The sequence below is a fragment of the Doryrhamphus excisus genome, linkage group LG9 (genome assembly GCF_037039965.1).
Source record: "Doryrhamphus excisus strain RoL-2023G ecotype Guam linkage group LG9, RoL_Dexc_Guam_v1.1, whole genome shotgun sequence".
NCBI lineage: Eukaryota > Metazoa > Chordata > Actinopteri > Syngnathiformes > Syngnathidae > Doryrhamphus > Doryrhamphus excisus.
The window spans coordinates 11,156,606-11,184,561 of NC_136365.1; the positions used below are offsets into that span (position 1 = coordinate 11,156,606).

Consider the following 27,956-nt stretch of genomic DNA (forward strand, 5'->3'; position numbering starts at 1 on the left):
TTTTTCTCCAATGATGATGTATGTGTTTAAGGCTGTAAAAGCCATCAAAATACACTTCTACGCTTTTCTCAGGCAGACATGAATAATTCATCACATTTCTGTCTTCTTTAAATACTCAAAGTTCAAATTTCCTTTGAATTTTAATGATCAACTTAGCAAGATTGGCCCCAAGAAATGCAGTGACTCATGTATTCACTCCTCTGATCGTGGCTTGTCCTGGCACAGTGTTTTTGTATCCATGTTAGAACATATTCCTCCTCCTTGTCCTCCATGAACTTTTGATTAACTACAGCCGCGTAACGTCCTGCTTTGCATGAAGCTAGCCATCATACAACATGAAACAGGGAAGTCACAGGAAGTGGCCACCGCGTAGCTCCGCCACTGGTGCCCATTCACATTACAATGAAAAAATATAATCGGACAAACTTTTATTTACCTTTGTCAAAAAACAACACAGGTGCATTTTGAAATGTTTATTGTCCCACAAATTGACGCTACAAGATATTATCAGCATTTTTTGAAACCAGGTAAACCGCTGTTATAATATATAATATAATTATATATATATATATATATTATAATAATAATTTTAATATGTCATCTTTCATTTTGGCAGTTTGTACTGTCTGTCAAACATGTGCAGCATTTCTTGAAAACTGACTTTTAAACAGCATGACTTTCTTTCAATGCACAGAAATTCACATGTCTGTTGGTATTTACGTACTTTGCCCACCAAATGTCTCAGTGAGTGTTGGATGTCAGGACGAAGGCTCTGCATTTCCATGTGGGTTTATTCTTTTTTTACCAGATGGGGAAACCGGGTAGAGTGGTTTTCTTGCATTTTATGTTGTTATCGCCTTTCAAGGAATTCAGCATAACCGGCTTGTTTGTGTTGATTGGCTCATTATCCATATTCCCCATCTTTTTTCCCCTCCTATACCTATGTTACCTTGCATGGCAGAGACAAGGCAAACGTACAGTATGACATATACTCATATACTTATGGTTATTTTCATTTCATGTGTGATTCGTTGATTTATTTATATTGCTGTTGGTGGGGCGGGGTCTCATCAGATTTTGTGATGCCCACTGTGCATGTTGTCACGTGAGGGCCGATGCTTTCTGTGATCTATAGGCTTCTTGTCAAATACTGTGTGTGTGTGTGTGTGTGTGTGTGTGTGGGCTGATTGGAAGACGTCTCCCAGCACACTACGCCGTTCTGCTCCTCCTTCGCTTCCTCGCTTTCTCCATGCAATGTTTTAATTACTCCATCCCTCGTTTCCCTCATCACTCTCTCCTTCACTCTATCGCCCTGAGCTGCTCCTTCTAATTAATCCACACAGATTTAGACACCTTCAGTCTGCCGTGGATGCTCGCACACACACACACATTATTGTGACAATTCCCAGCAGATGGAAACAACATAAAGTGATGACACTTTTACTTTGAAAGTCTTTCTCTTTAACTGTGTGTGTGTGTGTGTGTGTGTGTGTGTGTGTGTGTGTGTGTGTGTGTGTGTGTGTGTGTGCAGGGCCCGACAGGAAACATGCAGCTGATGGAGACGACCTTCTCCAAAAGCCTGGATGAGATGGTGAACCTTCACCTTCATCACCAGAACAGCATCCCCGTCTTCATCTCGGCGGTGACCCTTGAACTCTTTAGCCGGCAAACCACTGCCTGACATTTTTTGATTTCCATGACTTCATGACAAAGTTGTCAGGAGTTTTTTTTTTTTAACCTCTGTCCCTTTTCACTTTTTTGTGTTTGTTGAACATAAACGTTCTACTGAAGTTTATCCCACCTTCTCCTTGTGGTCTTTTTGTCAGGAGCAGGAAGGAGGGTAGACATGGTCCAGGAGCTGGGGGGAGGGGGGGGGATCTACTGGTTCCAGCAGGACCCCAAAATGGCAGAATTTCAAGACTTCACTCTGTCACGGTTTGTCAAAAATCTATTCACAAGATGGGACTTATGATTTCCTCCTTTTCTGACCTATAAATGTAGTTAGAATGTTGTATTCTGGTGTTAAACCATGCCAAAATTTCAGATAATAAGGTTTGTGCTTGGAAGGAATCCCTGAACAAGTTTGGCATGGCTGTGAACGCTTTGTTTAACTACCACTGGCTTAAAGTCCGGACGAGCTGTACAAGCTGAGTGTGACCAATCACAGTGGTGTGGACATGCCCGCAGGCGGACCATGGCTGTTTTGGAGATCCAGGTGGGATCGGTGCACATTCTGGAAGATCTAAAAAGCATTCTGTGTAGGTTATTGTGTGTATCTGCTCTATAGGAGTCCACAACACATTACAAAGGGCTAAAAAATTAGTGTAATGGGTCCCCTTTAATAAATGCCGCCAATTAGGCCAAAAACTTGACTTTTTTGCCTAAATGATGCATCTTGTAGCATAAAATGGATAAATAAAGTCTATCAAATAAATACTGGGCTGCACGGCGGATGAGTGGTTAGCATGCAGGCCACACATTTGCATTGACTCCGGTTTCCTTCCACATTCCAAAAACATGCTAGGTTAATTGGCGACTCCAAATTGTCCATAGGTATGAATGTGGGTGGGAATGGTTGTTTGTTTATATGTGCCCTGTGATTGGCTGGCCACCAGGCCAGGGTGTACCCCATCTCTTGCCCGAAGACAGCTGGGTTAGGCTCCAGCACCCCCGCGACCTTCGTGAGGATAAGCAGTAGAAAATGAATGAATTAATACTAAATAATGCTACCATTAGGAGAACCAGAGTATAGAGGGGGGAGCCACCTGCTTTGGCCCAGAAAGGTGCACTGTATTGGGGCACACAAGCCCAGAGCAGTCGCTGTGACGCCACTGAGGTCTCTGGCAAACCTTTAGCACTTTTCAAACAGCACGGTGCTGGCGTTTCAGGTGGCTGATCAAGTGTCCATTCATGGGATCATTCTTGGTTGCTGATACGATTAAAGACCATATTTCACACTCAATTCATATTCTACATAACTTTCATCCCATCCTGAGGCTTCCATCCAGGAGTTGGAAAGTCCTCCATGGCTTTTGGCGTTAACGTCCACAGGCAGGAAAAAAGGACCGCTTGTCTCACCAGCACAGCACGGGTCATCTCGCCTCATCTCACATTTTTAAATCATAGGTAGTCAAAGCTATTTTGAATTAGCACCAGCCCCTACCTGTTTACCCGAAGAGCCTTTTTGTCCTATCATGAGCGCACCCCCCCCCACCCCCCCACCCCCCCAGTCATACATGTTGATACACAACTGTTAGGATTTGCTGCAGATGCGTCACAGCTTATTGTCTCCCCGGGGAAACGAGTGGTAGCACACACCTTCCATTTTATTCTGGCTTAGCATGAAATAAATATTTACCTTTCATTACCTCTCATCACCGCTAGGGGTACGCCAGCCCCTGGTTGGGAATCACTATTCTCCAGTATTTCATTGAGCGATTGTGTTGTTCAATATGTTCTTTTGCGGGAAGAAGGCACCTTTGAGTTCTCCCTTTGTGCTAAATCAACCTTTTTGTCCCGCAGCACAAACCTGTCAAGTTGAAGCAACTTGCCTTCCATTGCACCCTCTTCCACCTCACCTTCCTCTCCCTCATCTTCCCTGCTCTTTTATTCGTTACTCTCACCAGCAAGCCTATCAAAGTAGCTTTGCTGCTCTTTGGTGCCATTTGTGTGACAGTCGAACTGGACCAGGCCACTTTTCCTCAGGTTGGCTCGGGGAGAGGAGGACCGGAGTGGTTAGCATGTGGGCCGGTTGGAAGACCTGGGTTTGATTCTTCGCTCGGGCATCTCTGTGTGGAGTTTGCATGTTCTCCCTGTGTGTGACTTTTCTCCGGGTACTCCGGTTTCCTCCCCCATTCCAAAAACATGTTTGCTTCATTGGCCACTCCAAATTGTAAATCGGTATGAATGTGGGTGGGAATGGTTGTTTGTCTACATGTGCCCTGTGATTGGCTGGCCACCAGTCCACCCGAGTCAGGATGAGTGGTACAGAAAATGGATGGAAGAAAGACAAGGCTCTCATCTTTCATCAGAAAAAATGTTGGTTTATATTGCATTCTTTAGTAATCACAGGGAAGAACATGGGATAGTTTCGGGGAAGTATCAGTTCCTGACTAGAAAAGGGAGAAAAACAACTTTTTGCGGACCTGAGACCAATTCAAGTGGATGGGAAATATAATAACACATAATCATGCTCAGGGACCGATCGCAGCGGCAAATTGCGGTCGTAATTATTTTGGGTATTACGGTTAATGTGACAGTAGACAAGGTGACGTCACTCGTCAGCCAATGAAATGGTTTGTTTTCTGCCGGGAACCATCCATCCATCCCATGTGCTAATAGAAGCCTGCCTTGCCCCAAAGTAAAACATTGGTGGAGAAAAGTGAACATGCCTGGGCCTCCCTGCTGAGACTGCTGCCCCCGCGACCCGGACCCGGCTAAACAGAATGGAATGGAATGGTTGAATTTAATTTTATTTGACTCATACAAAGTAGTGTATCTATACTTAAAGTACATATGCTATTCTTAGTAAAGGTTGTCAAGTTAAATGGCATGCATGTTGTTGTATGGACATTTTGTACCTAAAATGGATTTGGGATGGGGAGGGGTGTAAGTGGGGGGCTCCTAATAACATTTTACTTAGGGCCCAATTTGGCCAGGGGCTTCCGTTGGCATGACAGACAGTACAACAAATTCAGCCATGTTGGCAGGTCTGCACTAATATTCAAAATCATGCATCTAAATGTGGATGCAAAATGGTGTTGCCATGGATGAATATGAATGTGAATTGCTCATGACGGAGGTGAAGTCTCGGTTATCTTGACTTCATCAGCCATCCAAACTAATTAGCATTCAGGCTGATAGCTCATTAAATATTCATCAGCTGACAGAAAGTGCCCAGGCAGCGCTTTTTCACTTTGCTTTGTCACTCCAAACACTTTACAGAGTACACCACGGGTGTCCTACCTAACATTCCGAACACACCTCCACTATACACCACGGGTGTACTACCTCCTGTTCCAAACACACTATCACTTACACTATACACAACCGGTGTCCTACCTCCCGTTCCAAACACACTTACACTATACCCCATGGGTGTCCTACCTCCCGTTCTAAACAAACCCACACTTACACTATACACAACAGGTGTCCGACCTTACATTCCAACCACACTTACACTATACACCACGGGTGTCCTCCTTCCCGTTCCAAACACACCTACACTATACACAATGGGTGTCCTACATCCCGTTTCAAGCACACCTACACAATACGCCACGGGTGTCCTACCTAATGTTCCAAACACACTTACACTATACACCACGGGTGTCCTACCTCCTGTTCCAAACACACCTACACTGTACACCACGGGTGTCCAACCTCCCGTTCTAAACAAACCTATACTTAGACTAGATGTTCAGTGGGGTGGCCGGAAAGCTCCGCCACTGCTTTTGGAGCGTCTATCACATGTTTTGCTCACATGCTCACCATCATGGTGGCCAAACCCACACAGGGTTGCATGATTTTCTTGTGTTTCAAGTACATGGGCCAGACGTGGCCATCAAAGAGGCCGGGGGGTCTGGTACCGTGTAGTTCCTTGAACACCTCCTCTTTTTGCATTCTTATTCATTCTTTTTGCATTTTGCATTTCCATATGGGATGGAAATAAAGTTCTGGTTCAGCACGTCGATCAATGATTGATGGGTGTAAAGCAGGAAGTCCTCCACAATGAGAATGTGAGTCTCCTCACAGCATTCATAAGGAAGTGAATACTGATCAGCACTGATCAGATCATGATAAGCCTATATTTAAAAAAAAAAAGCTGGATAGATGGACATTTTAATGTTGACTAGGACGGGGCCATATGGCCCATAAGTCATATCTCCATATATTTAGGTGAACTATCCATATGCTGTAATGAGTGTAGACAAAAGTCAAAGCCAAATATGCCTACAATGTTTGATTGAAATGTAAACAATAGCCGGTGACGTGTATACATAGTATGTATAACATACGTATAGTGTGTATATATATACATTTATGCATATTGTGCTGACGTCAGCTAGCTCCTCATGCTAGCCTCCGGGACGCATTCAGTATTTGAAGCAGCTCTGGCCAGCTTGTAGAGATTGCTCGGTAGTGAATTAATGTTTCCCATGATGACAGAAGGTTCCCACGGCTGGAATCTCCACTGCCTTGCTCACCGTTTGACTTTCATCTTAGCCACAGCACCGATGCCTCCATATTGATGACAAACAAGCAGCTGCTTGAAAGGCCGCCATTCTGGGTGGGGGCGTAAATTCCACTACACACATCCTGTACATACAGACGTAGATGGTTTGTTACTCTCTGGAAAATAATTCACGTTCTTGGAAGCTCTTCAACAATGGGCTCCCGGCAGACAAAAGATGACCTCATCAAATGTGTAAACAAATGCAGATTAGCACGCTCCTTGCATTCGTCCATTTTCCACATATGCCGCCTAACCTGTAGGAATGTAACAATTCATGGAAGTAAGCACGATAGAATCTGACTGTCAGGACTTAAAGTGTCCCAGCACCGTGCCGGATCGCCGGCATTTAAATACGACCAATGAAAAAATTAAAATAAAATAAAAAACAAATCTGCTGGACCCAGACAAACACAAAGTCATTGTAGCCATGCGGTAGGGCTCTGAATGCAGCTATTGCCAAGCCCCTCCCCCCCAAACCTCGACTGTCCAATCCTACGATTATGCTGCATTCAAGACAACACGGGGAAAGGTCTATGTTTTTGTGTGCTGTGTTCCAAGAAGCTAGTGTATGCTACAGGGGTGGAGCCTAATCCCAATACGGTATTCGGAACGCACGAATAATTACTTTTTTATTTTTTATGAATAATTAATTGGAACAAATATTTTAAAAATAGTAGTATCAGGGAACAATTAAAACATCAGAAAGCTACGTTTCTTGGTGAGTCTATGTCCGGATCAGCCAATGAGAGACTGGTGTTCAGCAGTAGGGGGCGGGGACAGAGCGACACAGAGCAGTCTGCCTGCCCCTCCCAGCAACAGAGGAGACTCAACTTAGTTAGTTAGCATCCGTATTTTGTTTATAAACATACGACCTTTCACCTCTGCTGGGTTTCCGATGCTGTTTATCAGTAATAGCGGAGTTTGACTCCGTTGGGCTGCATTTAGTTGCTATTTACTTCCGGGGTTGGGCTTCTCCTGTTGGCTCTGTTAGCATTAGCTCGCTAACGTTAAGGCTGTTGACAGTGTAACGTTCACTTTGGCTTTAAACGGATAAGTAAATACTTGTGTAGAACTTAGTAGTAGTAGTGTAGTAGGACCTTGTGTAGAATTTGATGCACTTCTGGGTGGTATTTGGTACCTTTAAGTTATTGGGGGGCAGGGGGGTGTCATGTTGACAATGATATTTTTGTAGTTTTTGGTTCAGCCATCCATCAGGTTATAGATGTTATTATTATTTCCTTACAGGTTTATTGGTGGATATATGGAAAAAAAACATTGGTCAATTTATTCCTAGTTAATAAATATTATTTGTGTTTTTATTTTATTTTTTATTCATTATTTTTTATAATTTCTTAAAATAAGTTATAATTTTTAAAAATAATATAACTCAAATATGTATATATATTATCTATATATCTATATATATATATTTTATCAGCAGTGGCCCCAGGCCACCCTTCCAGCTCCACCGAGAGGATCGCAAGGCGTTCCTCAAGGCGTTCCCGGGCCAGCTGTGAGACATAATCCCTCCAGCGTGTCCTAGGTCTAGCCCGGGGTCTTCTACCGGCTCCGGTAGCTTCTACCAGGCATACCGGGAACTCCTCACCATAGAGGCGTCCGGGAAGCATCCAGACTAGAAGCGGCTCTACTACTCGGTAGGTGTGTTTTCCCTGTTTAGACAAGGACTGGATGGTACGTAGTGGCTCGCCACCAATCCCGTACTCCCGAAGCACTGGACCGGGTTTGCTAGAACCTCTTCGAGGCCGACCAAAAGTCATGCTCCATGGCTTCACCTAATTCCTCCCACACCTGAGTTTTTGCCTCGACCACAGCTGTTTTTGTTTCTAGCATGTGTCGTGGGCCACACTTTGGACACCCCTTGTTATACACAGTACTGTACTGTATAGTCTGTACAGTACATAAGAGTATATACAGTCCTTATATTTTCTTTGTGTCATCAAAGAGATAACACAAAAAGATAGAAAGACAACAAAAACACACGCAGCATGAGCAAGCGGTAAAGAAGTTGGGAAGGTTGCTTTACGGAAATCATCTCCTCACTAAATGTTTCAAAGCAATTCTCCTCCATCTTTAATTCATCACAACACTTAAAGCATGGCAGCCTTTCCACACACACACCACACTCTTCTTCCTCTCCTCTTTTGCTGCTGCTCCTTTGTTTTTGTCTCGTTCCCCTTTTTTGTCTCAACTGTTCCTCGACATGCAAAGTGTTGGTCCCAAAAATTGTACTAAAGCGAGTGTGACATATTCCTTTCCTAAACGACACATCCCAAGCATAATGGTACCCTATGTCATTGTATGGTCATATCACCGCATACTTTGGTACGTAAAAAAAAAAAATATATATAAAATAAATTACATAAAAAAAAAAAGAAGTGAACAAATGTAACAGTTACTACTACTATAAAGAATCAAATGGAGGGGTAGGATTTAATAAGCTTTGCTTCTTCCTACTCCTTTTGGACATGTGTAATTTGATGCATTTTCAAATCAAATTAAACCATTACCAAGCATGAAAACATTGACGTCAGTGGAACTCTTAGAAAATCCGAGCCATCCCAAACTTCTTTCAGGGCTCACTTCCAAATATCCAAACCTCATGATCTGAAATTTCGGCATGGTTTAACACCAGAATACAACATTGTAACTCTATTCATAGACCAGAAACGGGGAAAAGAATCATAGGTCCACTTTAATGGCAGTGGAAACCTTGCACAAAAATAATGACAACAACTCAAAATAAGGCTGGAAATAAAAAAAAATATTCAAAGAAATGTCAATGGAAGTGATGGGACGGATGAACCAATCTGAGTCCAGTATGGGAACATATGGCCTCTCCAGCTTGGAGCAACAAAGCAATGATTTCCCAACATGCAAAGAATCCACTCATGATGTGTCAAAGAAAGGAGAAACGGTGAAACTTTATTGTGCTCTTTTAAATGGTTGGACAGGAAAAAAGAAAGAAAGTCTTTCGCTGAGGCGTCTCCGCTATCGTTTGTGTCCGTCTCACAGCTTTCCGGCTTTGAAAGTCCCGATGAGCATCAGCGCTCCCATCAGCGTCCTCGTCAACTCGTTGTCTGCCGCTCTGACAAGTCCGGCACAAGCGGTCGCACATGGCGGCACGGACAAGATGGACAATAGCGTCTACTCGTCGGTCAACAAGAAGAAAGCACAAGGTTGAAAAGATGGCAGACCCAGAAAAGAAGAGCAGAAAAAGTGGAATATTTTAAGGCTGCTGTGGAGCTAAAGCCACAATCCGGGCAGGCTCGTCGCTCTGCTTTCGGATGGGCTCCGGAAAGACGTCCAGCTCCATAAAAAAAGCTGTGATGTCATCACCCTCGATTGTGGCGTTACCGGCGCTCAGAAAGGTTTCTTTGTACCATTTCATCACACAACAATCAACGTTGGCCAGTCTGTTCTCTCCAGAATTTAGTCAAATGTTAAGCACTACAACTCATTGCATTTCAAAAATATATTTTTGAAAGTAGAAAAAAATATATATATAATTACTTATTATAATTAGACGTTTTCTACAGACTGCAGTGGAACCTCTACATTTCCACGGTCTGGGCTGGGGTTAGGATTAGGGGTGGAGCTGGGTGGCAATGGTGGTTAGGATTGCTGTTAAACAGCTGGGTGTTGGGCTACGGCTGTGGTTGAGCTATGAATTGGAGCTGGAGTTGGGGTTACAGTTTGGATGGGCTCAGCTTTGGGCTTAGCCTAGAGTTGAGCCTGGCCTTGTGGTTGGAGTCATAGGGTTGGGTTTGGGATGGACCCAGCTTTGGACTTAGCCAAGAGTTGAGCCTGCTGTTGTGGTTGGAGTCATCAGGCTGAGTTTAGGGTTGGGATGGGCTCAGCTTTGGGCTTAGCCTAGAGTTGAGCCTGGCCTTGTGGTTGGAGTCATAGGGTTGGGTTTGGGATGGACCCAGCTTTGGACTTAGCCAAGAGTTGAGCCTGTTGTTGTGGTTGGAGTCATGGGGCTGAGTTTAGGGCTGGGATGGGCTCAGCTTTGGTCTTAGCTGCCTAGAGTTGAGCCTGCTGTTGTGGTTGGAGTCATAGGGCTGAGTTTAGGGTTGGGATGGGCTCAGCTTTGGGCTTAGCCTAGAGTTGGGGCTGGGTTTGTGGTTGGAGTCATAGGGCTGGGATTAGGGTTAGGATGGGCTCAGAGTTGGGTTTGGGGCTGGGGGTAGGGTTGGAATGGGCTCATCTTTGGGCTTAGCCTAGGCTTGGGCCTGGCTTTGTGGTTTGAGTCATAGGGCTGGGTTCAGGGTTGGGATGGGCTCAGCTTTAGGCTTAGCCTATAGTTGGGCCTGGGCTTGTGGTTGGAGTCATAGGGCTGGGATTAGGGTTGGGATGGGATTAGCTTTGGGCTTAGCCTAGAGTTGGGCCTGGCGTTGTGGTTGGAGTCATAGGGCTGGGGTTAGGGTTAGGCTCAGCTTTGGGCTTGGGTCTAGAGTTGGGCATGGGCTTGTGGTTGGAGTTATAGGGTTGGGATGGGCTCAGTTTTGGGCTTGGGCCTAGAGTTGGGGCTGGGCTTGTGGTTGGAGTTATAGGGTTGGGATGGGCTCAGAGTTGGGGTTGGGGTTGTGGTTGGAGTCATCGGGCCGTGGTTAGGGTCGGAGTGGGCTCAGTTAGGATTAGGTCAAGTGGCAATTTTGGAGGTTCCACTGTACTAATTTTGCACTTTGTTGTACAAAATCTTACTAAATTCTTGTGAGAAAGTGGCTTTTTTTGCATGTCTCAACTAGTCAACATCAGCTTTCGTCTCAGCTTGAGGTGTCCCCTTGATGGCTTTAGCAGAGTTTTGGCACAGATTGAACTAATTAACCTCTGCTGTTGCCACTGTTTTTTTTGTCCTTTCTTGTCCTTCACATTCTGACAACTGATTCTAACACAAAAAATCCCATCAGTGTAAAAAGTTACAACTTTTTCAACAGGTCACCATAAATGCACAACTTCCATGGACTTGTGAGAGGGCCCTTGTGGTCTATAGACTCATCATGAGAAGTAATTTGACTGTTGGCAAAGAATACATTCATCATCTGCGTTAGCGGCGGACTCTGCATGAGTACACTTGAGCGTATGCATTTGTTGTTTTGGGGCGGGGGAGGGGTGTTCTACAGAGGGTCAATAGATTTCCACAGTACTTTGGTCTTAAGAATGATTGGACGATTGAAAGGTGACACGATCTTGTGCAAATTGTGGTTGGATGTTTCATACAGCATGTACTGTATACTGTATGCGTACTGTGTGTACCGTTGTACGCTAGGAGGTCTGTATATAGATCGTGCCTAAAATTGTTTGCAAAACACTCAAGTTGGCACGACGGCACCACAGTGGAACCAGAGATTAAAAACCAAAACCAAAGAAAAAGCAAGTAACCCAGTTCCAAACAGGGACACAGTGGAGCTACGGTGTTTCAGGAAGGAAGTCGACAAGAGTTCTAGCTCTTTTTTTCCTTTGTTTTTTTTTTTTAAACAGTGCAGATAGGTTTCCCCTTGTGGGAATTAAAGACATTCACTTGAAGATTTGTTATTTTTTTTTCTTTGAAGTTCAACTTCAAAATAAACAAAAAAAAACAACATTGAAACTGAGCCGGTGGTTAAGTAACTTCCGGGGAAAGGTATTGAAAAAGCACGTGGTACAAACCTCTGCTGCAAATATAGAACTTTAACTCACATCTGGACAGTACCTCCTGGTGTTAGCCGAGGAGCCGCACGAGGTCCTCCTCGTAGAAAGGGGGCGCTCAAACGTCTCAAATGCCTCAAACGACCAGTTGGGGCATGCCACCACGGAGCCATGCCACATTGAAATAATCGGATACAGTAACCATGAGGATCATAGGAACAGTAAGAAGAAGAATTCATCGTAGTAAGAATAAGAATAATAGCAACATATTGGAACATCTTTGTCTTCAAATTCTCTAATATAAAAGCAAGAAGAAGCTAGAAAAGGACTCCGCTATCCCTTGTTGGTTTTTGGCACGTTACACCGTACTCATGACCCCTTTTCCACTGCACGGTACCAGCACGGTTCGGTTTGGCTCCACTCGCTTCGGGGCTTTCGCTTTTCCACTCCAAATAGCTCCTGCTGCGTAGTCACGGGAAACTTCAGTGATGGTCAACATTGGAGTAGAAGGAAGGTCTCTTGCATTGCAAATTGCGCTTTTCTCAGTGCCTGGTTCAGCCAGCAACCGCCGGTTGGATGAGAGTCGAGAGAGCTTGGCATCGAGCCTCACAAGGCTCAGGGAGTGAGGTTTGCCGATGTACCCTCGCGCAGCCACGCCGGCTGGCATCCAGTCCAAGATGAAGCTGAATAATCTACCAGCAATACTACAAATAGTACCTTGTCATGGTACCTGGGTTTGCCAGTGGAAACTCATCACTCTGGAGTCCAGCTGAGTAGTGCAGTGGGAAAAGGGCGTTAGTGTTTCTTGCGGAGGCAGTCCCTTCCTGTCTAAGCTAAGTCAAATTTCAGGACGTGTTGCCCGCTAACTTTATCTCGTCTCACTGAAAACATACAAAGAGCTACATAAGTCGGAGCTGTGAGTTCCGTTAGATTAGAAAAGAATCGGTAAAAGTTGGGAATTTTGTGGTTGTGTATGACTCCATTTTGGTCCTCCATGCCATGTTTTTGGGAAGGCTTTGAAAGATCTGTATGTTGAGTCCTTCACATCCTGGTTTCTGAGTTTGTGTGTATTTACAGGTGTGTGTTCACAGTGTATGTTTTCCCTCAGGCCTTTTGCTGGGCCGACACCCCCTTCCAGTAGTCCAAAATGTCATGGAGATCCTCGTCCTTAGCGAACTGAACCTTCCGCCGTAATGCATGCCCGGCCGCCACGTAGCTTTCGTCCTCCATGGACGCCTGCCGGTGCCTCTTGCGGTGCAGTTTGAAGCGCTCCCACAGGCCGAGGGTCGGCGTGCAGAGGAGCCCTTCCTCTTCCTCCTCCTCATCCTCCTCGGGGCTGGAGCAGTAGCTGAGGTTGTGGTACTGTGGTGACAGAGGGTAATGTGGCGCCAGCTGCGAGTAGGCCAACTCCCGCTGCTTGGCCTGCCGGCTGAGGGTGAGCGGGTCCAGTACGGAGGGCTTGCGGCCACCAGGATGGTAATGAAGCTCCTGCATGATCTGGGGGTGGTGCTGCAGATCCTGGAGGTGTTGCTGGGAGCCGGGGTAGGAGTGGCGGTGCTCGTGGTACTGGCGGATTCTCTGGGCCTCAGCTCGCAGGATAGCTGCTGCCGGATTGACAGTACGGATGGTCTCCTCTCCTCCCCTTTCTCCTCTCTCGCCTGGCGAGGTCCTCTCAATGTAGCGAGTCTCCGAGGAGTGATAGGCTCCTTCAGAGTGGAATGAGCGTGGGCTTCGGGTAGAACCGGGAGAGGAGGATGTACTGGGCCTCTTGGAGGTCGGGGGAGCCTCCATGCTGTGGTGTCGTTGCAGTGAGTGATGGTATCCTCGCCCTCCTCTCGCTCCCTTATAGACCGGGGAGAGGAACTCTCCTCCTCTGCCGCTTCGCTCTCCTTGCTCAGAGAGGAGCACCAACTGGGGCTCTGCTGTGGAAACGGCACCTCCACCTGCAGAAGATGGGGATTTGATCCCCTGTTGGAAGGAGGTAGATTCCGACTTGAGAGCATCTATGCAGTTGTTGATGATCTGGTTCACTTTATCCACTTCTTTAGCGATGGTGGAGATCTCAGCAACAGACCCCTGAGGGTTGGCTTGCAGCGACAACTCTTGCTCCGCACCGGACCCTCTGACCTCCATGTAGTTAATCTTAGCAGGCTTGTGTGGGGGCGTTTCCACCACCTCCTGCAGCTGGTATGGATCTATCTCGGCACCCTGAGGTAGGTAGGGCATCCTGGACAAACTGTCCCCGCCGGCAAGCTTCTGAGAAACAGGACCGCCACTGCTTCCTTCGATATCCCCTTCACCACCGTACTTGAGCTCTATCAGAGTTCTCTGGATCCTGCTCATCTTGCGTTCCTTCTCCTCCATGATCCTCCTCCTCCTCAGGCAGTGGACAACAAATCCAAGGAAAAGCAGCATTCCGAACAAGCATCCCAGGATAGTCATAATGTAGTGAGTCGCTGACGATTGATTGGCTACCCTTTCCGGTCCCCCCCTGCGGCCAGTGGAAATGGTCAGGCAGGTGTGGTTGAAGCGCAAAGAGTTGCGTATGGAGGCCACACAGTATGTGTAGTCCGTGTTGGGTTTTAAGTTCTTCAGCTCGATGTCTTCTCTTTGATTCTTCAGCTTTTGGATATCAGTGAAGAAGCTATTGTTGTAAAGCATCAGGATGTACATTTTTTTGTAGGGATGAGGGATTTCCACCGTGATCACAGCGCTCGTGTGCAGCAGCTGCTTCAGAGTCATGATGGGGTTGGTTTCCGTAAAAATGGTGTGATAGATCACCTCGTCGGGGGGTGTGCCCGAAGCGCAGTCGTCCAGTCCACATGGGGAGAAATCCGGGGACAGGGTGGTGGCGTCTAACAAGCCGTTGATGTAAAAAGATGTCGCGTTGCCGCCGACCTCGGTGCACACTAAGCTAAGCACGTGCAGGGCGTTGCGTTGGGTGGGCATGCGGGGATTTTGGCTCAGGAGATTGTACCCTGAGAATCCTTGAGGCGAATCGCACACCATCCTCTCGCTGGTCCTGTTGGGGAAGGCGCCAAGCCAGCGCAGAAAGCCCAGCAGCTCGCAGGAGCAATTGAAGGGATTGGTGTAAAGTTCGCAAGTGGTCAGCTTGGAAAGTCCAGTGAACAGACTGCCGTCCAGCACTTGGATCCTGAAGAAGGAGGAGGACAGGCAAAACATTAAAGGTCAATTTCAAGGTCAATGTGACTTTCTGAAGGTAAAACTGCCAAAGAGACCAGTAACAATTTCAAGACCACAGGAGAATGAAACCTCATTGTTATCGCAACAAAATCAGGAGGCACAGTGTCTTCCCAGGGAGGGAGCGATTCCATGGCCAAACAAATCCCCTTCAATCCCCACAAAAATAATTAAAATAATCAAAACTCTAATTTATTACTTTTATTGCTTTTGCATTCATTAATTCATTTTCTATATGGCTTGTCCTCACTAGGGTCTAGGGGGCATGCTGGAGTCTATCCCAGCATGTCTTCGGGTGAGAGGCGGGGTACACCCTAGACTGGTGGCCAGCCAATCACAATGCACATATAGACAAACAACCATTCACTAAATTGGACATTGTGCATTGGGAGCTATATTTCGACTACAATTTATCGTATTGCTTCAATTTTGTTTTTGAAAATACTTCATTTGCAGTAACTTTTTGGCTGCAAATCAATAGAATTTTTATTATAACAATATTTGATGGATTTTAGTCCTCATATAAGAGTAATGACCATTGTCCATATAGTTTGTAGAGGTCAGGTGCAGAGCATAATACCAAAGTAGAGAGTAGCTGGTGTAGTTCAGCAAATACCATCTGACTCAAGTCAGGATGATGTCAGTGGCAGTGATGATGAATGGTTACCAGAAAAAAGAGAATTAGCAAATGGAAGCAGTAGTGACAATGATGCTGAGGATGCTGAGAAAGATGGGGATGCTGGAGAAGATGAGGATGCAGAAGAAGCTCAGGGAGCTGAGGATGTCCTACCTGAAAAAGCTCAAGAACACACAAAAAGAAGCAGACATGTCTGGAAAAGCAAGGCAATGAGTTTGAGGGAGACCTGACTCCTTTTTAGGAGAGTGGAAAGTGAATATTGAGGGAGCAGACCCAATAGATTTCTTCCTGCATATATTTCCAGAAAATCTGATTGATGAAATGGTGCTCTAATCAAACCTCTGTTCACTGCAAATCGTGAATTCATTACAAATTGTAAATCACAAATACTTAAACTTGCTGATATAGTTAATTTCCAAACAGCTAAAATGTCATCCAATACTTCTCTACAAGAGAGGAGAAATACTATGACCTCAGGGAAGAACTAAATTTGAAACATTTATATGCTAGGACTACGTTAAAAAGCCATAGCATTTCAGTATGTGGAATCAAACTATGGAGTGGATTGAGTAAGGACCTCAAACAATGCACAACGATGAGCCAATTCAAGAAACAATACAAGCAGTTGAGGTTTGTTAAATACAAGGATGAAGAGTCTTGAACCAGTCATGATGTGCTATATATATCACTATATTGACAGTTACTATGGTACCCATTATGTCATTGTATGGTCATATCACCTCGTACTTCGGTACAAGGTGCATTATTTAAAAAAAAACCCAAAAAACAACCTTAAACTATATTATGGAAAGCAGGAAGTGAACAAATGTAACAGTTACTGATTGTAAAAGTACCAGATGGAGGGGTAGGATTTAATAAGCTTTGCTTCTTCCTACTCCTTTTGGATATGTGGAACTGATTATGTGATGCATTCAATTGTAATCTGATGCATGTTCAAATGAAATAAAACCATTACCATTACCATAAAATGAAACAGTTTTGAGGGATTGATAAGTAGTAGTAGTAGTAGACATCAATGAGGAGGCCTCATTGTTGTGGTTGGAGTTAATTAGACAGTAATAACTGATTCAATAAAAGTTTTTGCAGTACATTTAGCAGTTTGGGAATATGTAAAGATCAAACAAAAACATGTTTTATGCTGTTTACATTTTTTTTGTTTTTATTGGTTTAATTACAACTATATTTCATCAGTCGTTCAAAGGCACGTTGTCCAGTCTAATGGACACATTACGTTTTTCATGCCTAAAGTGTCACAAAAACACTTAGGGAAAAAATCCTGAAGCAGGTTATCATAATGCGTGCATGAAAGGGTTAAATTTACATGTAAATCAACTATGCCAGAGAAAGTGGGCGGGTAAACTCTGCACGGCATTCATCAACTTTGTTGAAATATGTCATCTATTGAGCAAATGGTAATTAAGCAAAAATTTAGCAAGGTGGACGAGTGGTGAACATGTAGGTCACACAGTCGGGATGGGAAGACTTGGGTTGGAATCTCGGCTCGGCCATCTCTGTGTGGGTTTTCTCCGGGTACTCCGGTTTCCTCCCACATTCCAAAAACATGCTAGGTTAATTGGCCACTCCAAATTGTCCATAGGTATGAATGTGAGTGTGAATGGTTGTTTGTCTATATGTGCCCTGTGATTGGCTGGCCACCAGTCTAGGGTGTACCCCGCCTCTCGCCTGAAGACAGCTGGGATAGGCTCCAGCATAGTGAGGATAAGCAATAGAAAATTAATGATGGATATTGATGACGAATGATGGACACAGTTGATGACGAGCTAGCAGATGAGCTTCATTATGGAAGTGACACCTCTCCAGATAGAGGGTGGACTTAGTTCAGTATATTTTCAATCAAATGCGTAGTAGTCATGCCTTAACGTGCTGCTGCTGGATGTTCAGTTTTATTTTATTTTCTAAAAGAGGAAGTTCTAAGTCAACAATGGATGAAGTAAGTACACAGAAGGCAAGACAGATGGGTGCCCACCTCCAGGTCTGTTCTTTGCAGTGGTCATTTCATTGATGACTGCTATGGAGGAACACCTTCACAAGAAGCATTTAGCTTAAAAGTACACTATAAAACAATACTATTCCGCCGGTACACAGGAAAATACAACCATGACGTCAAAGTTTCCACAAGAGAATAAGGTAGAATCCCAACTCCCTTAAAGGGACCATGGGGGAGAAGAACCTAAGAAATGGGACACCACTTGATTATCACGGCATCATCACCCTTCACCGTTTACCGACTGACTTCCTGACCATCCATACGGTATGATGGATACAGTAAACACATCTCACCTTCTCCATAGTTGGTGGATGAGGGTGGCTATCATTCACAGCCAATAGACTTCACTATCAGTCTATAAGTATGTGTAATTACTTATATTTATGTTTCTTTCCGTCTCTGCACTTCAATCTTCCCAGCAAGTGCTTTCACTCCAGAACCCCCACCCACCCCAGTTCCTCTTTTCTGTGTTTCTTCTTGCTCCGGTCTGGTAGCTCCAAATGCGCATAACAAAAACATCAAGTAACGGCAAATAAAATGTCATGGTACAGGGAAGTTGTAGCCAACACCTTTCCTGACACAGAGCAAATGTGTTTAGCATGTAAGGGCATTTAGATCAATAATACTATCTGCCCCAATGGCTGGACGGGACAAAAAAAAAGAAAAAAGAGGGGTGCAGGGTAAGACAACGACCAAGGAGTAGAATTGGGATTCAGCCCAGGTCATCTGGGGGGTCCGTAAACACTATTTCATCATAGCGACATTATACATCTTATATACTGTATGTATGTACGTATATAATATAATAATGTAATATGTTGACTGTGGGGGGCCATAAATGTGCAGGGTTCATTTAGAGACGAGGTCAATGAGCTGTTTTAAGGTTGACGTGGTCTGGCTACTTTTCATGATGCACTGTTCACATTAAAGGCAGTTTCATACGATTTAAGGCAGCAATCCTTGGATTGGAGCCAATTTCTAGTGTTGGCCAGCGACTCCTATGATGAAGTTTTCCTGTTCATGACCAAACTGAAATACCTGTTCATGGAGAGGTCGATGTTCTCAATGTTGGGGCACTCCCAGAAGGTGTTGGGCGTGACCATCTCGATGAGGTTGGCTTGCAGGTAGAGGTACTGAAGCTTGCCCAGCCCCCGCAGCATCCCCTCTGTCAGGTTCCTCAGTTTGTTGAAGCCCATCTGGAGAACCTTGGGAAGTAGGTGGGGGGTATGGGGGGGGTCGTTACAAAGACAAGTGGGATTACTCCTAATCTCCAAAGCGAGGCGGCCAGCTCGCTACAAGGCTGCAAGATGACGGGCTCAGCAGCACACGTCATGTTTTGCATGCTGATCAAAGCTGCTGCTGACGCCTCAGATGGTCTCGTGTTTGCATTTCACCTGCTGGCACAGCAGCGTGAGTTACACGTGTTACACGTGTACGTCATGTTTAGTTGGCCTTTCATGTATGAATACCTGCTTCATATGGAAAGTACCTTGAGGTAACCTTGAACGTGTTTTTTTTCTGTTTGTCATGCCAACGGGACTCACCTGCAGATTGAACTGTGCCGAGAAAGCTCCGTCCTCCACGTAGCTGATGTCGTTCTTGGTGAGGTTCAAGTAGGTGAGGTTGCCAAAGCGACTGAGAGAGGAGTAGTGGACAGAGCGGATCTTGTTCTCGTTCAGCCTCAAGTCCACAATGGTGCTGCACAGACAAGGATCAGGCTTTCAACCATGTTTTTAGTCCAGCTAATAGTATGGTCCTGTTCATTCCAGTACTGATCAGTAAAGTTGTACACTTGGCAAATATGGCGGTATACGTATATGGCGGTTACAGAGCCCAAGCGTACCGCAGCAGACTAAACTGAGCTGGACAACTTGGTGTAATCGAGTCTTGAGGGAGTGCTGGGGTCTTCTTACCTGTTGATGTGTGAGGGTATGGCCTCGTAGGGCGGCTGGTTCATGCTGCAGATGGCCAACCACACAAAGCCTTTCTCCCCCTCGATGAGCCAACAATCGGCCGTAACCGTCGGTAACCCCAAGATGGACAGCATTACGAGGAAGCCGAGGAATGCCGCCCGAGAAGTCCTGCTTTGTCTCGGTCCTCCCGGTGCTGTCCTCAGGGTCTGAGGGGATGCTGCTAGGGTATCCATTGGAGAAAATGGCCGAGAGGTCCCCACCATGGGATATTCACTGATGGATGAGGACATTTAGAAGAGACTTTTCCCCTTGAAGCACAAGCTGGAGTCAGGAATCAACCAAGGCTCCCCGATGGCTCGATCCTCAAGTCCTTCGTGGGCGTCTGCCTCTCTGATCGGATGTGGACTTCCTGTCCCCTTTCCTCATTGTTCAGCGCTGTAAATTAGAGGCAAAGAGAAGACGGCAATGAAAGAACCGAATCAGACCCGATGAGACAGCGGGGATGTGAACGACCAGATATCCGGTTTGAACCGGTGAACGATTGCGATTATTCAATAATCAGCCATAAATCTTCAGATGGATGCTTTGGGGAGACATGCACCAGGTATCGCCAGGGACATCATCGGCTCAAAGTGTCTTATAAACAATGTGAGCGCATGGGCCCCCGCCAGTTGATGTTCTGGCTATAGCTAGCTTGCGCTGGTGTTTGGAAGCTCTTTGGATTCATTTCAATAAAGGTGCCAGCAGCATTCACTTTGATTGTTCAGCCATAGTAGGGATCGGGATGCGGATGTAGACCGTGTGGAACAGGTTCCTGATGGTTGTTGTAGTAGTCAGACCGACTTAGGTCCATGCTAACGTTTCTGCTTTGTAGCATGATTACTTTGAGAGGTTGACCCAGGAGTGGCTTACTGTCATTGCAAACGTAGTTTGGTGGCCCCCCTCCCATTCCAAGGAACATGAAAACCTGTTGAATGTGGGGGGTCCAGATGAATATGTTGACTGTGGGGGGCCATCAAACGGCTATTTATTATACGTACACCTTATATGGATATGTTGACTGTGGGGGGGAGTCCATATGAATATGTTGACGGAGGGGGGGCCATCAAACGGCTATTTACTATATTTATTATACACCTTATATGAATATGTTGACTGTGGGGGGCCATCAAACGGCTATTTATCATACACTTTATATGAATATGTTGACTGTGGGGAGGGGGGCCATCAAACGGCTATTTATTATACACCTTATATGGATATGTTGACTGTGGGGGGGGGGGTCATCAAACGGCTATTTATTCTACACCTTATATGGATATGTTGACTGGGGGGGGCATCAAACAGCTATTTATTATACACCTTACATGGATATGTTGGCTGTGGGGGGTTCCATTAAACGGCTATTTATTATACACTTATATGGATATGTTAGCTGGGGGGGGCATCAAACGGCTATTTGCTATACACCTTATATGGATATGTTGCCTGTGGGGGGGAGTCCATATGAATATGTTGACTGGGGGGGTTATCAAACGGCTATTTATTATATACCGTATATGAATATGTTGGCTGGGGGGAGGCATCAAACGGCTATTTACTATATTTATTATACACCTGATATGAATGTGTTGACTGTGGGGGGGGGGGCATCAAACGGCTATTTATTTTACACCTTATATGGATATGTTGACTGTTGGGGAGGTCCATATGAATATGTTGACGGTGGGGGGGGCATCAAATGGCTGTTTACTATATTTATTATACAACTTATATGAATATGCTGACTGGGGGGGCATCAAACGTCTATTTACTATACACCTTATATGAATATGTTGACGGTGGGGGGGCAATCCAGATCCAATACAAACATTCTAATGCTGACTTTTGCTGTGTGGGTTGGTGTCGTCAGCAGGGAGGGTTAAACTGGGGTGAAGAGAATATGCTGGAAGACACGGACATCTGCTTTCCACTTGACTTTCTTCTTGGAGCGACTGTGTGCTCCTTGCAGGGCCCTCCGTATCCTTTCAGCGTAAAGGCATCTGTACCAGCTGTCATCAGAGTATCACATCACTCTGTGTGTGTGTGTGTGTGTGCATGTTGGTGTTGCATCATTCATCATCTGCAGTCATGTTCCTTCTGCTACACGCGTGTTACATTTCCTCAGCCCTCAGTATCATGTCTTAGTGAAAGATTGATAGCGTCCAAGCCAACCATCAGCAGCACCGTGACTGCCTTGGATGCCAGTAGTGGCGTTCCACCTTCTGGGTTGTGTAACTTGGAGCTAGCACGGCATTGTGCAGGATCAGGGCATACTTTACCCCATACCCCATCACCCCAACCTTCTTCAAACAATGGGTCTTCAAGTCCAGTGTGGACAAAGAGCGCTGGGAAAGTAAGTATTTCACACACAAGTTCATGACTTTCTGACGGAGGTCAAACGTCCAAAAAAAAAAGCAAATGTCATCAAGTGAAATGTTCTCCTGAGTGAAGCCTGAAGCTTCTCAGCCCTCCACAAGATCACTTAAGAAGAAAGGGAGAACGTATTTGCAGGCATGTTGTCTTGGAGCCGATGTGCGCGTCTATTCTGGGCCGGCTTGCCAAATAATTGAGGTATTTGTGTCACAAATGCGGACGCCCGCGCTTCGTATTCTCTTTGTTGCCGGCAGCCATGACAGTCGCTCTTTATGCGGCGCCGCGCTCGTCGGTGTGAAGTTGTCTGCTTAAAGGCTGGCGGAGAGATTCACAAAGTGGTTTCGGCAGTGGCGTTGAAAGGCGTCGCTGGAGGAACGTGAGATGAAGCCACGGGAGTTGTCAGCTGGCGAGAGGCTCCATTTTTTTCCCTTCTTTCTGTCTTTCATCGGCATCCTCTGCTCCACACCGGCCTTATCTTGAAGGTTCATCCGCGGCACGCTCGCCCCCGCTGCCTTTCAGCCTCCACGGCTGGAATCTTGTTACCTCCTCCAAGGAGATTAAGGGGCTGTTTCCATGGAAACAACACTGTCAACCGGCCGGTTCAGTTGGACACGGTACACTTCAGAATGCAATAAATCCTGATGCAGTCGTCTTGCCGCTGCACCATCTGTACACAGGATCAGCAGTTAGGGTTGGGAGTTAAGGTTGGGAGTTAGGAGTGGTAGTTGGGAGTTAGGGTGAGGGATTGGGGTTGGGAGTTAGGGTTGGGAATTAGGGCTGGGAGTTAAGGTTGGGAATTAGAGTTGGGAGTTAGGGTTGGGAGTGAAGGTTGGGAGTTAGGAGTGGTATTCGGGAGTTATGGTGAGGGATTGGGGTTCGGAGTTAGGGTTGGGAGTTAAGGTTGGGAGTTAAGAGTGGTAGGTGGGAGTTAGGGTTAGGGATTGGGGTTGGAGTTAAGGTTAGGAATTAGGGCTGGGAGTTAAGGTTGGGAGTTAGAGTTGGGAGTTAGGGTTGAGAGTTAAGGCTGGGAGTTAGGGTTGGGAGTTAGGGTTGGGAGTTAGGGTTAGGGATTGGGAGGTAGGGTTCAGAGTTAGGGCTGGTAGTTAGGGTTGGGAGTTAGGGTTGGGAGTTAGGGTTGGGAGTTAGGGTTAGGTATTGGCGTTGGGAGTTAGGGTTGGGAGTTAAGGTTGGGAGTTAAGAGTGGTAGTTGGGAGTTAGGGTTAGGGATTGGGGTTGGAGTTAGGGTTAGGAATTAGGGCTGGGAGTTAAGGTTGGGAGTTAGAGTTGGGAGTTAGGTTTGAGAGTTAAGGCTGGGAGTTAGGATTAGAGATTGGGAGGTGGGGTTCGGAGTTAGGGCTGGTAGTTAGGGTTGGGAGTTAGGGTTGGGAATGAGAGTTATGGCTTCGGGTTAGGGTTGGCGTTATATTTGGAAGTTAAGGCTGGGAGTTAGGGTTAGGGGTTGGGAGTTAGGACTGGGCGTTAGGGTTGGGGTTAGGGTTACATTTGAAAGTTAGGGCTGGTATTAGGGTTAGGGGTTCAGGCTGGGAGTTAGGGTTGGGGTTAGGGTTACTTTTGGAAGTAAGGGCTGGGAGTTAGGGTTGTGTTGTGTGTGGCTTCAGGAGGAGAAGAAGAGTGAAGCTGACATCCTAGCGGGCACATTCAGACGGACAAATTAATCACAGGAAATCTTTGTGGTGCTGAGGAAAACCGCAGACATCAACATGCATGAGCGTACGCACATCACGGCACGGCAACGACGCATGGGACAGCACCTCGTCCAGTCTGGACGCAGCCGGCCCCGCCCTCCCGCCCCCCCGTCTCCCAGTCCCTGTCATCACATTGATTGACTTGCAGTGAAATAACGCCACACATCCTTGATGACATCTCCTCCTTCTGCTGCCTCTGGGATTAGAAACTGGAGGAGGGATGGGGTGGGGGGTAGGGGGTCTGGCTGTGATGGACACTTCTATAAGAGACACGGCAAGACGGAGCGTGACAGACATTTCTATTCTACAAGCCTTCAAGTGCCTGCTGGCCGGCTGCCGACAGGCAAGAACGATCCAAACAAGCTTGATCACGTACTCATCACACCTCAACATGCGAGCGTCCATCCGCCGTTCATGTAAAGTACTCCTCCAACAGGGGGTGGGGGGCATGGGAGATGCGACGTAGAAAGGGGGTAGAAAGGGAACAAAAAAGGGACGGGAAGCAGAGGTGAGGGGACGATCTGGGACACACCCTCCTGTCATCACCTCACACCGCTCCCACTATCGACCTTTAGGTGGGCGTTATTTTTACAGGAAAACTACAAATAACAAAACAGCAGAAATTGTTTCAGTCATGTTCCAGGAATCAAATCCAAATCCCAAAAATGTTAAATAAAACATCAATAACAGGAAAAATCAACAGTAATTTATCAGAATATTTAAGACAAAGAAGTAATGATGGCACGGCATTTCTAAGACATCAAACTTGTTTTTTTAAACACCAAGACAACTTCAGACAATTTATTTCGATCCTTTCCAAACATTCATCCAAACAATGATTCTATGAAGCAAAGCATTTTGCATCCCGTATTTTGCCCTTCTTTTCTGGTGCTCTTTTGTTTCAATCTCCCGCGGTCGTCTTATATTCATAACCTTGTACACGACATGGATGGTGTCCCTTATTGGATGGTTGACAGTGTTGAGGAATATGTACGTGTCTTCATAAAGGTGTTGTAGTGACGGCTGGAGATGTGTTGGAAGTGTTTTGTCAACCCCAAGGACCCGGGTGGAGTCTTGGAAGGGGCCAAGGTGCTGATATGAGCAAAGGGAATATGCGTCCTACATGCTAGGTCTTGTCTTTCTATTCAACCTCCAAGGGAGGAGTTCAAGGTAGGATGGCGTCATGAAGGCATCAGCCAGCCCGTCATCGGCTGGCCCGAGGCTGAGTCGGCACACTCATGAAGACATTTGTGGAAATGAAGAGTTTCATGTGCCGACTTGGTGCTGCCGGGAAAAGAATAAATATTCTTGATGCCTGACCTTAAGGGCTACTTCCTTTTTTTTATTTTTTTATTTATCAACATTTACATTTCAAGAAGGAGGACGTCAACTGCACAGTATCAAAGCACACAACACACATTCACTACACACAGGATGTTGTCTGAATGGAACGCATCATTACCTTTACCCACACATTTGCTAAATACAAGGATGAAGAGTCTTGAACCAGTCATGATGTGCTATATATATCACTATATTGACACTTACTATGGTACCCATTATGTCTTTGTATGGTCATATCACCTTGTACTTCGGTACGTGACAAAAAAAATTAAAAAATTTTAAATTGTAAAAACTAAAAAAGTTCTAAAAAAACTTAAATTATGGTAAGAAAGCAGGAAGTGAACAAATGTAACAGTTACTGATTACAGTTACTGTAAAAGTACCAGATGGAGGGGTAGGATTTAATAAACTTGCTAATGTAAATTATCATAGAAGACATAAGGGGGACGTGTCTTTGGCAACAATCAGGTCTTGAGTGAAGATCAAAGGTCAGCTTAAATGTTCCTTCATCATGTGTATGCATGGAAAGTATCATGGGAAAAGTACAACATCGTGTTTTGTTTTTGAGTCAAAGACTGATTGGCATTTTGCTCAGCTAATTAAGATGCTAACACGTGAAGACATTTTGAAACATTTTGATAAAAAATACAGATGGGACTCACTCAGTGTATTCATAACACGACCATATTGTACGCTAACTGGAGAATGCACGCAAACTGAAGCAAAATTGCAGCTTTGTGAAACACAAACACATATTTCTGTCCCTTTTCTGTGCATTTTAGCACCACAAAACAAGTTAATATGAGCTAGCTAACAAGGGACGTCATGGAAAATACACAAAGTTTTGACGCTATAGCCATTACATAATCTCCAGCCATATTGTTATTGTAGCAGTTAACAAAACGTATGTTTATCTGGCAGACTAACACGATGCCTCGCTAGCCGCTAGCCGCTGGTCTCAGCATCATTCACAGATGGAAGAATCCAAAGAATGAATCCAGGCTCTCCATTTGGCTATCAAGACTCAACAAGATGCTGGTGTGCCGTTAGCATTTTTTACCTGATGACTGGAGCGCACGTCTTGTGCTGGAAGACACAGCCATCCCAAGGATAGCCGACATCTGAAGTGTTGTTGCTGTATGTCGCTCTATGCTGCTGGTGTTGTTGACAGAACTAGCAAAGGTATGGGTATCAATGCACATAGTCACTATGCCAGTGACTATAGGGGTGTTATTTCATGTCTGAAGGGCTCTAATCATGTTAAAAGTGTATTTAGAAAGGCACAAACAGGTTTTCTATGCGGTACATATGAAAATATTCCTTTTATTTACATGCAATCCTATATCTATATTTATATATGTGGAATGTTTTTTCAGTAAAATATTAATTCATTCATTCACTTTGGGGGCGGGGTACACCCTGGATTGGTCGCCGGCCAATCACAGGGCACATATAGACAATTCCCACTCACATTCATACCTGTGGACAATTTGGAATGGCCGATTAAGCTAACGTGTGTGTGAATGTGGGAGGAAACCCACGCATGCACGGGGAGAACAGGCAAACTCCACACAGAGATGACCGAGGGTGGAATCGAACTCGATCTCCTAGCTGTAAGGCCTACATGCTAACCACTCGACCGTTGTGCAGCCCTCAGTAAAATATCAATATGTCTTAGCATGTCTTTGACTTTGGCCTTGACCTTGTTCCTCATGAAAGGAACATGCAATAAACAAATGTAGCCAAAATGATTCTTCTCACTTTCATTTGGTGTAAACACAACAAGTGAAAAGTATGTGATGATACACCGCTACACAAAGAGTACATGTGTGTCGTCTGCATGGGGCCAAAGAGGGCTTTCACACATGTAATAGGATTTCACACTCTTGGCCAAGTGCACACACACACATGCTGAAGATAAGCATGTGTAAAGCCACGCTGTGTAGCCTCCATGTGCACGCCGTGACATAAAAGGATTTGTCAGCCTCTTTCTTTTGCACACACACTGATGGACAGCATCAACACAAACACACAAACACATGCATCCATGATGATGTATGAAGGAAGAGAGCATGAAAGTGATGCTGGTCTAAGCAGGCTTGCTCGAAGAGATGCATGGAAGTGAAGATGCCCGGTTAAACCTTTGGTGGACACGCTCCACTGCAACAAGAACAGCGGCCACCATCTTTGTCTCATTTGTCCATCTGTTGTCTCGTCATATGACACGGCCCCTCAAAGCATGCTGGGATGAGTTTGGTGTAGAAAAACTTGACTGAAGGCGCCCGCATTGCGTCACATGATCCAAGTGTGGGAAAGACATGAAGTAATCCCAGGAGGTGATCCAGGCCTGACTTAGGGGCCATCCATAATTTTCAACATTTTCACGAGCGTACAAACCGTACGAGGGGGGGAGGGGGTTAAGACATCAACGTACGCTTTTTTGAAAACCAGAAAATGTCGATGTCTGTATGTTCGAACCGCGGGACGCAGTCAAATTTTAGCGCGAATAGACTGGTCCCCTGTCGTCGTATGCTAGCGCGAGAGCGTACCAGTCCACGCGATACTCCACGTAGCTCTGCGTGCTTTGCATTCCAACACAACAATCAGACAATGGCCGACCCCGGTGATTTCGATTACCTATTTTCGTTCATCAAAAACGGAATTACTGCCATTCATCGCTCACCGAGCAATGCATACGAACAATACATCAATGTTTACTGCTTTGTGCGTTCGGAAAGAAAGCGGAAGGACGCTGTCGCGGCTGGCCAGGCGACTTGGAAAGGTTCCAAATCGAAGGAATCGAGCAGGGCGGATTTGTTCCGAAGTG

At 45.5% G+C, this 27,956-nt stretch overlaps 2 protein-coding genes across 4 annotated transcripts in view; one reads left to right on the forward strand and one right to left on the reverse strand.

Annotated features, from left to right (window-relative positions):
- Window positions 1–1,832, forward strand: part of mad1l1 (mitotic arrest deficient 1 like 1) — a 58,103-nt gene extending 56,271 nt beyond the window's left edge. Inside the window, exon 17 of one of the 3 annotated variants that reach the window (XM_078793395.1) lies at window positions 1,532–1,832. In XM_078793395.1, coding sequence (XP_078649521.1) covers window positions 1,532–1,681 — 150 coding nt within the window. In that variant the 3' untranslated portion in view covers window positions 1,682–1,832. The remainder of the gene's footprint in view (window positions 1–1,531) is intronic. The other 2 variants (XM_078793394.1, XM_058091638.2) reach the window with 2 other exon arrangements.
- Window positions 1,833–12,434: 10,602 nt separating this feature from the next.
- The window catches only part of LOC131142006 (protein ELFN1-like), a 73,401-nt gene continuing 57,879 nt past the window's right edge, over window positions 12,435–27,956 (reverse strand). The window contains exons 3-6 of the mRNA XM_058091637.2: window positions 19,665–20,099; window positions 19,296–19,449; window positions 18,790–18,956; window positions 12,435–15,038 (exon numbers count right to left, since the gene is read on the reverse strand). Of these exons, the coding sequence (XP_057947620.2) occupies window positions 12,989–15,038; window positions 18,790–18,956; window positions 19,296–19,449; window positions 19,665–19,954 (2,661 nt within the window). The 5' untranslated portion in view covers window positions 19,955–20,099 and the 3' untranslated portion in view covers window positions 12,435–12,988. The remainder of the gene's footprint in view (window positions 15,039–18,789; window positions 18,957–19,295; window positions 19,450–19,664; window positions 20,100–27,956) is intronic.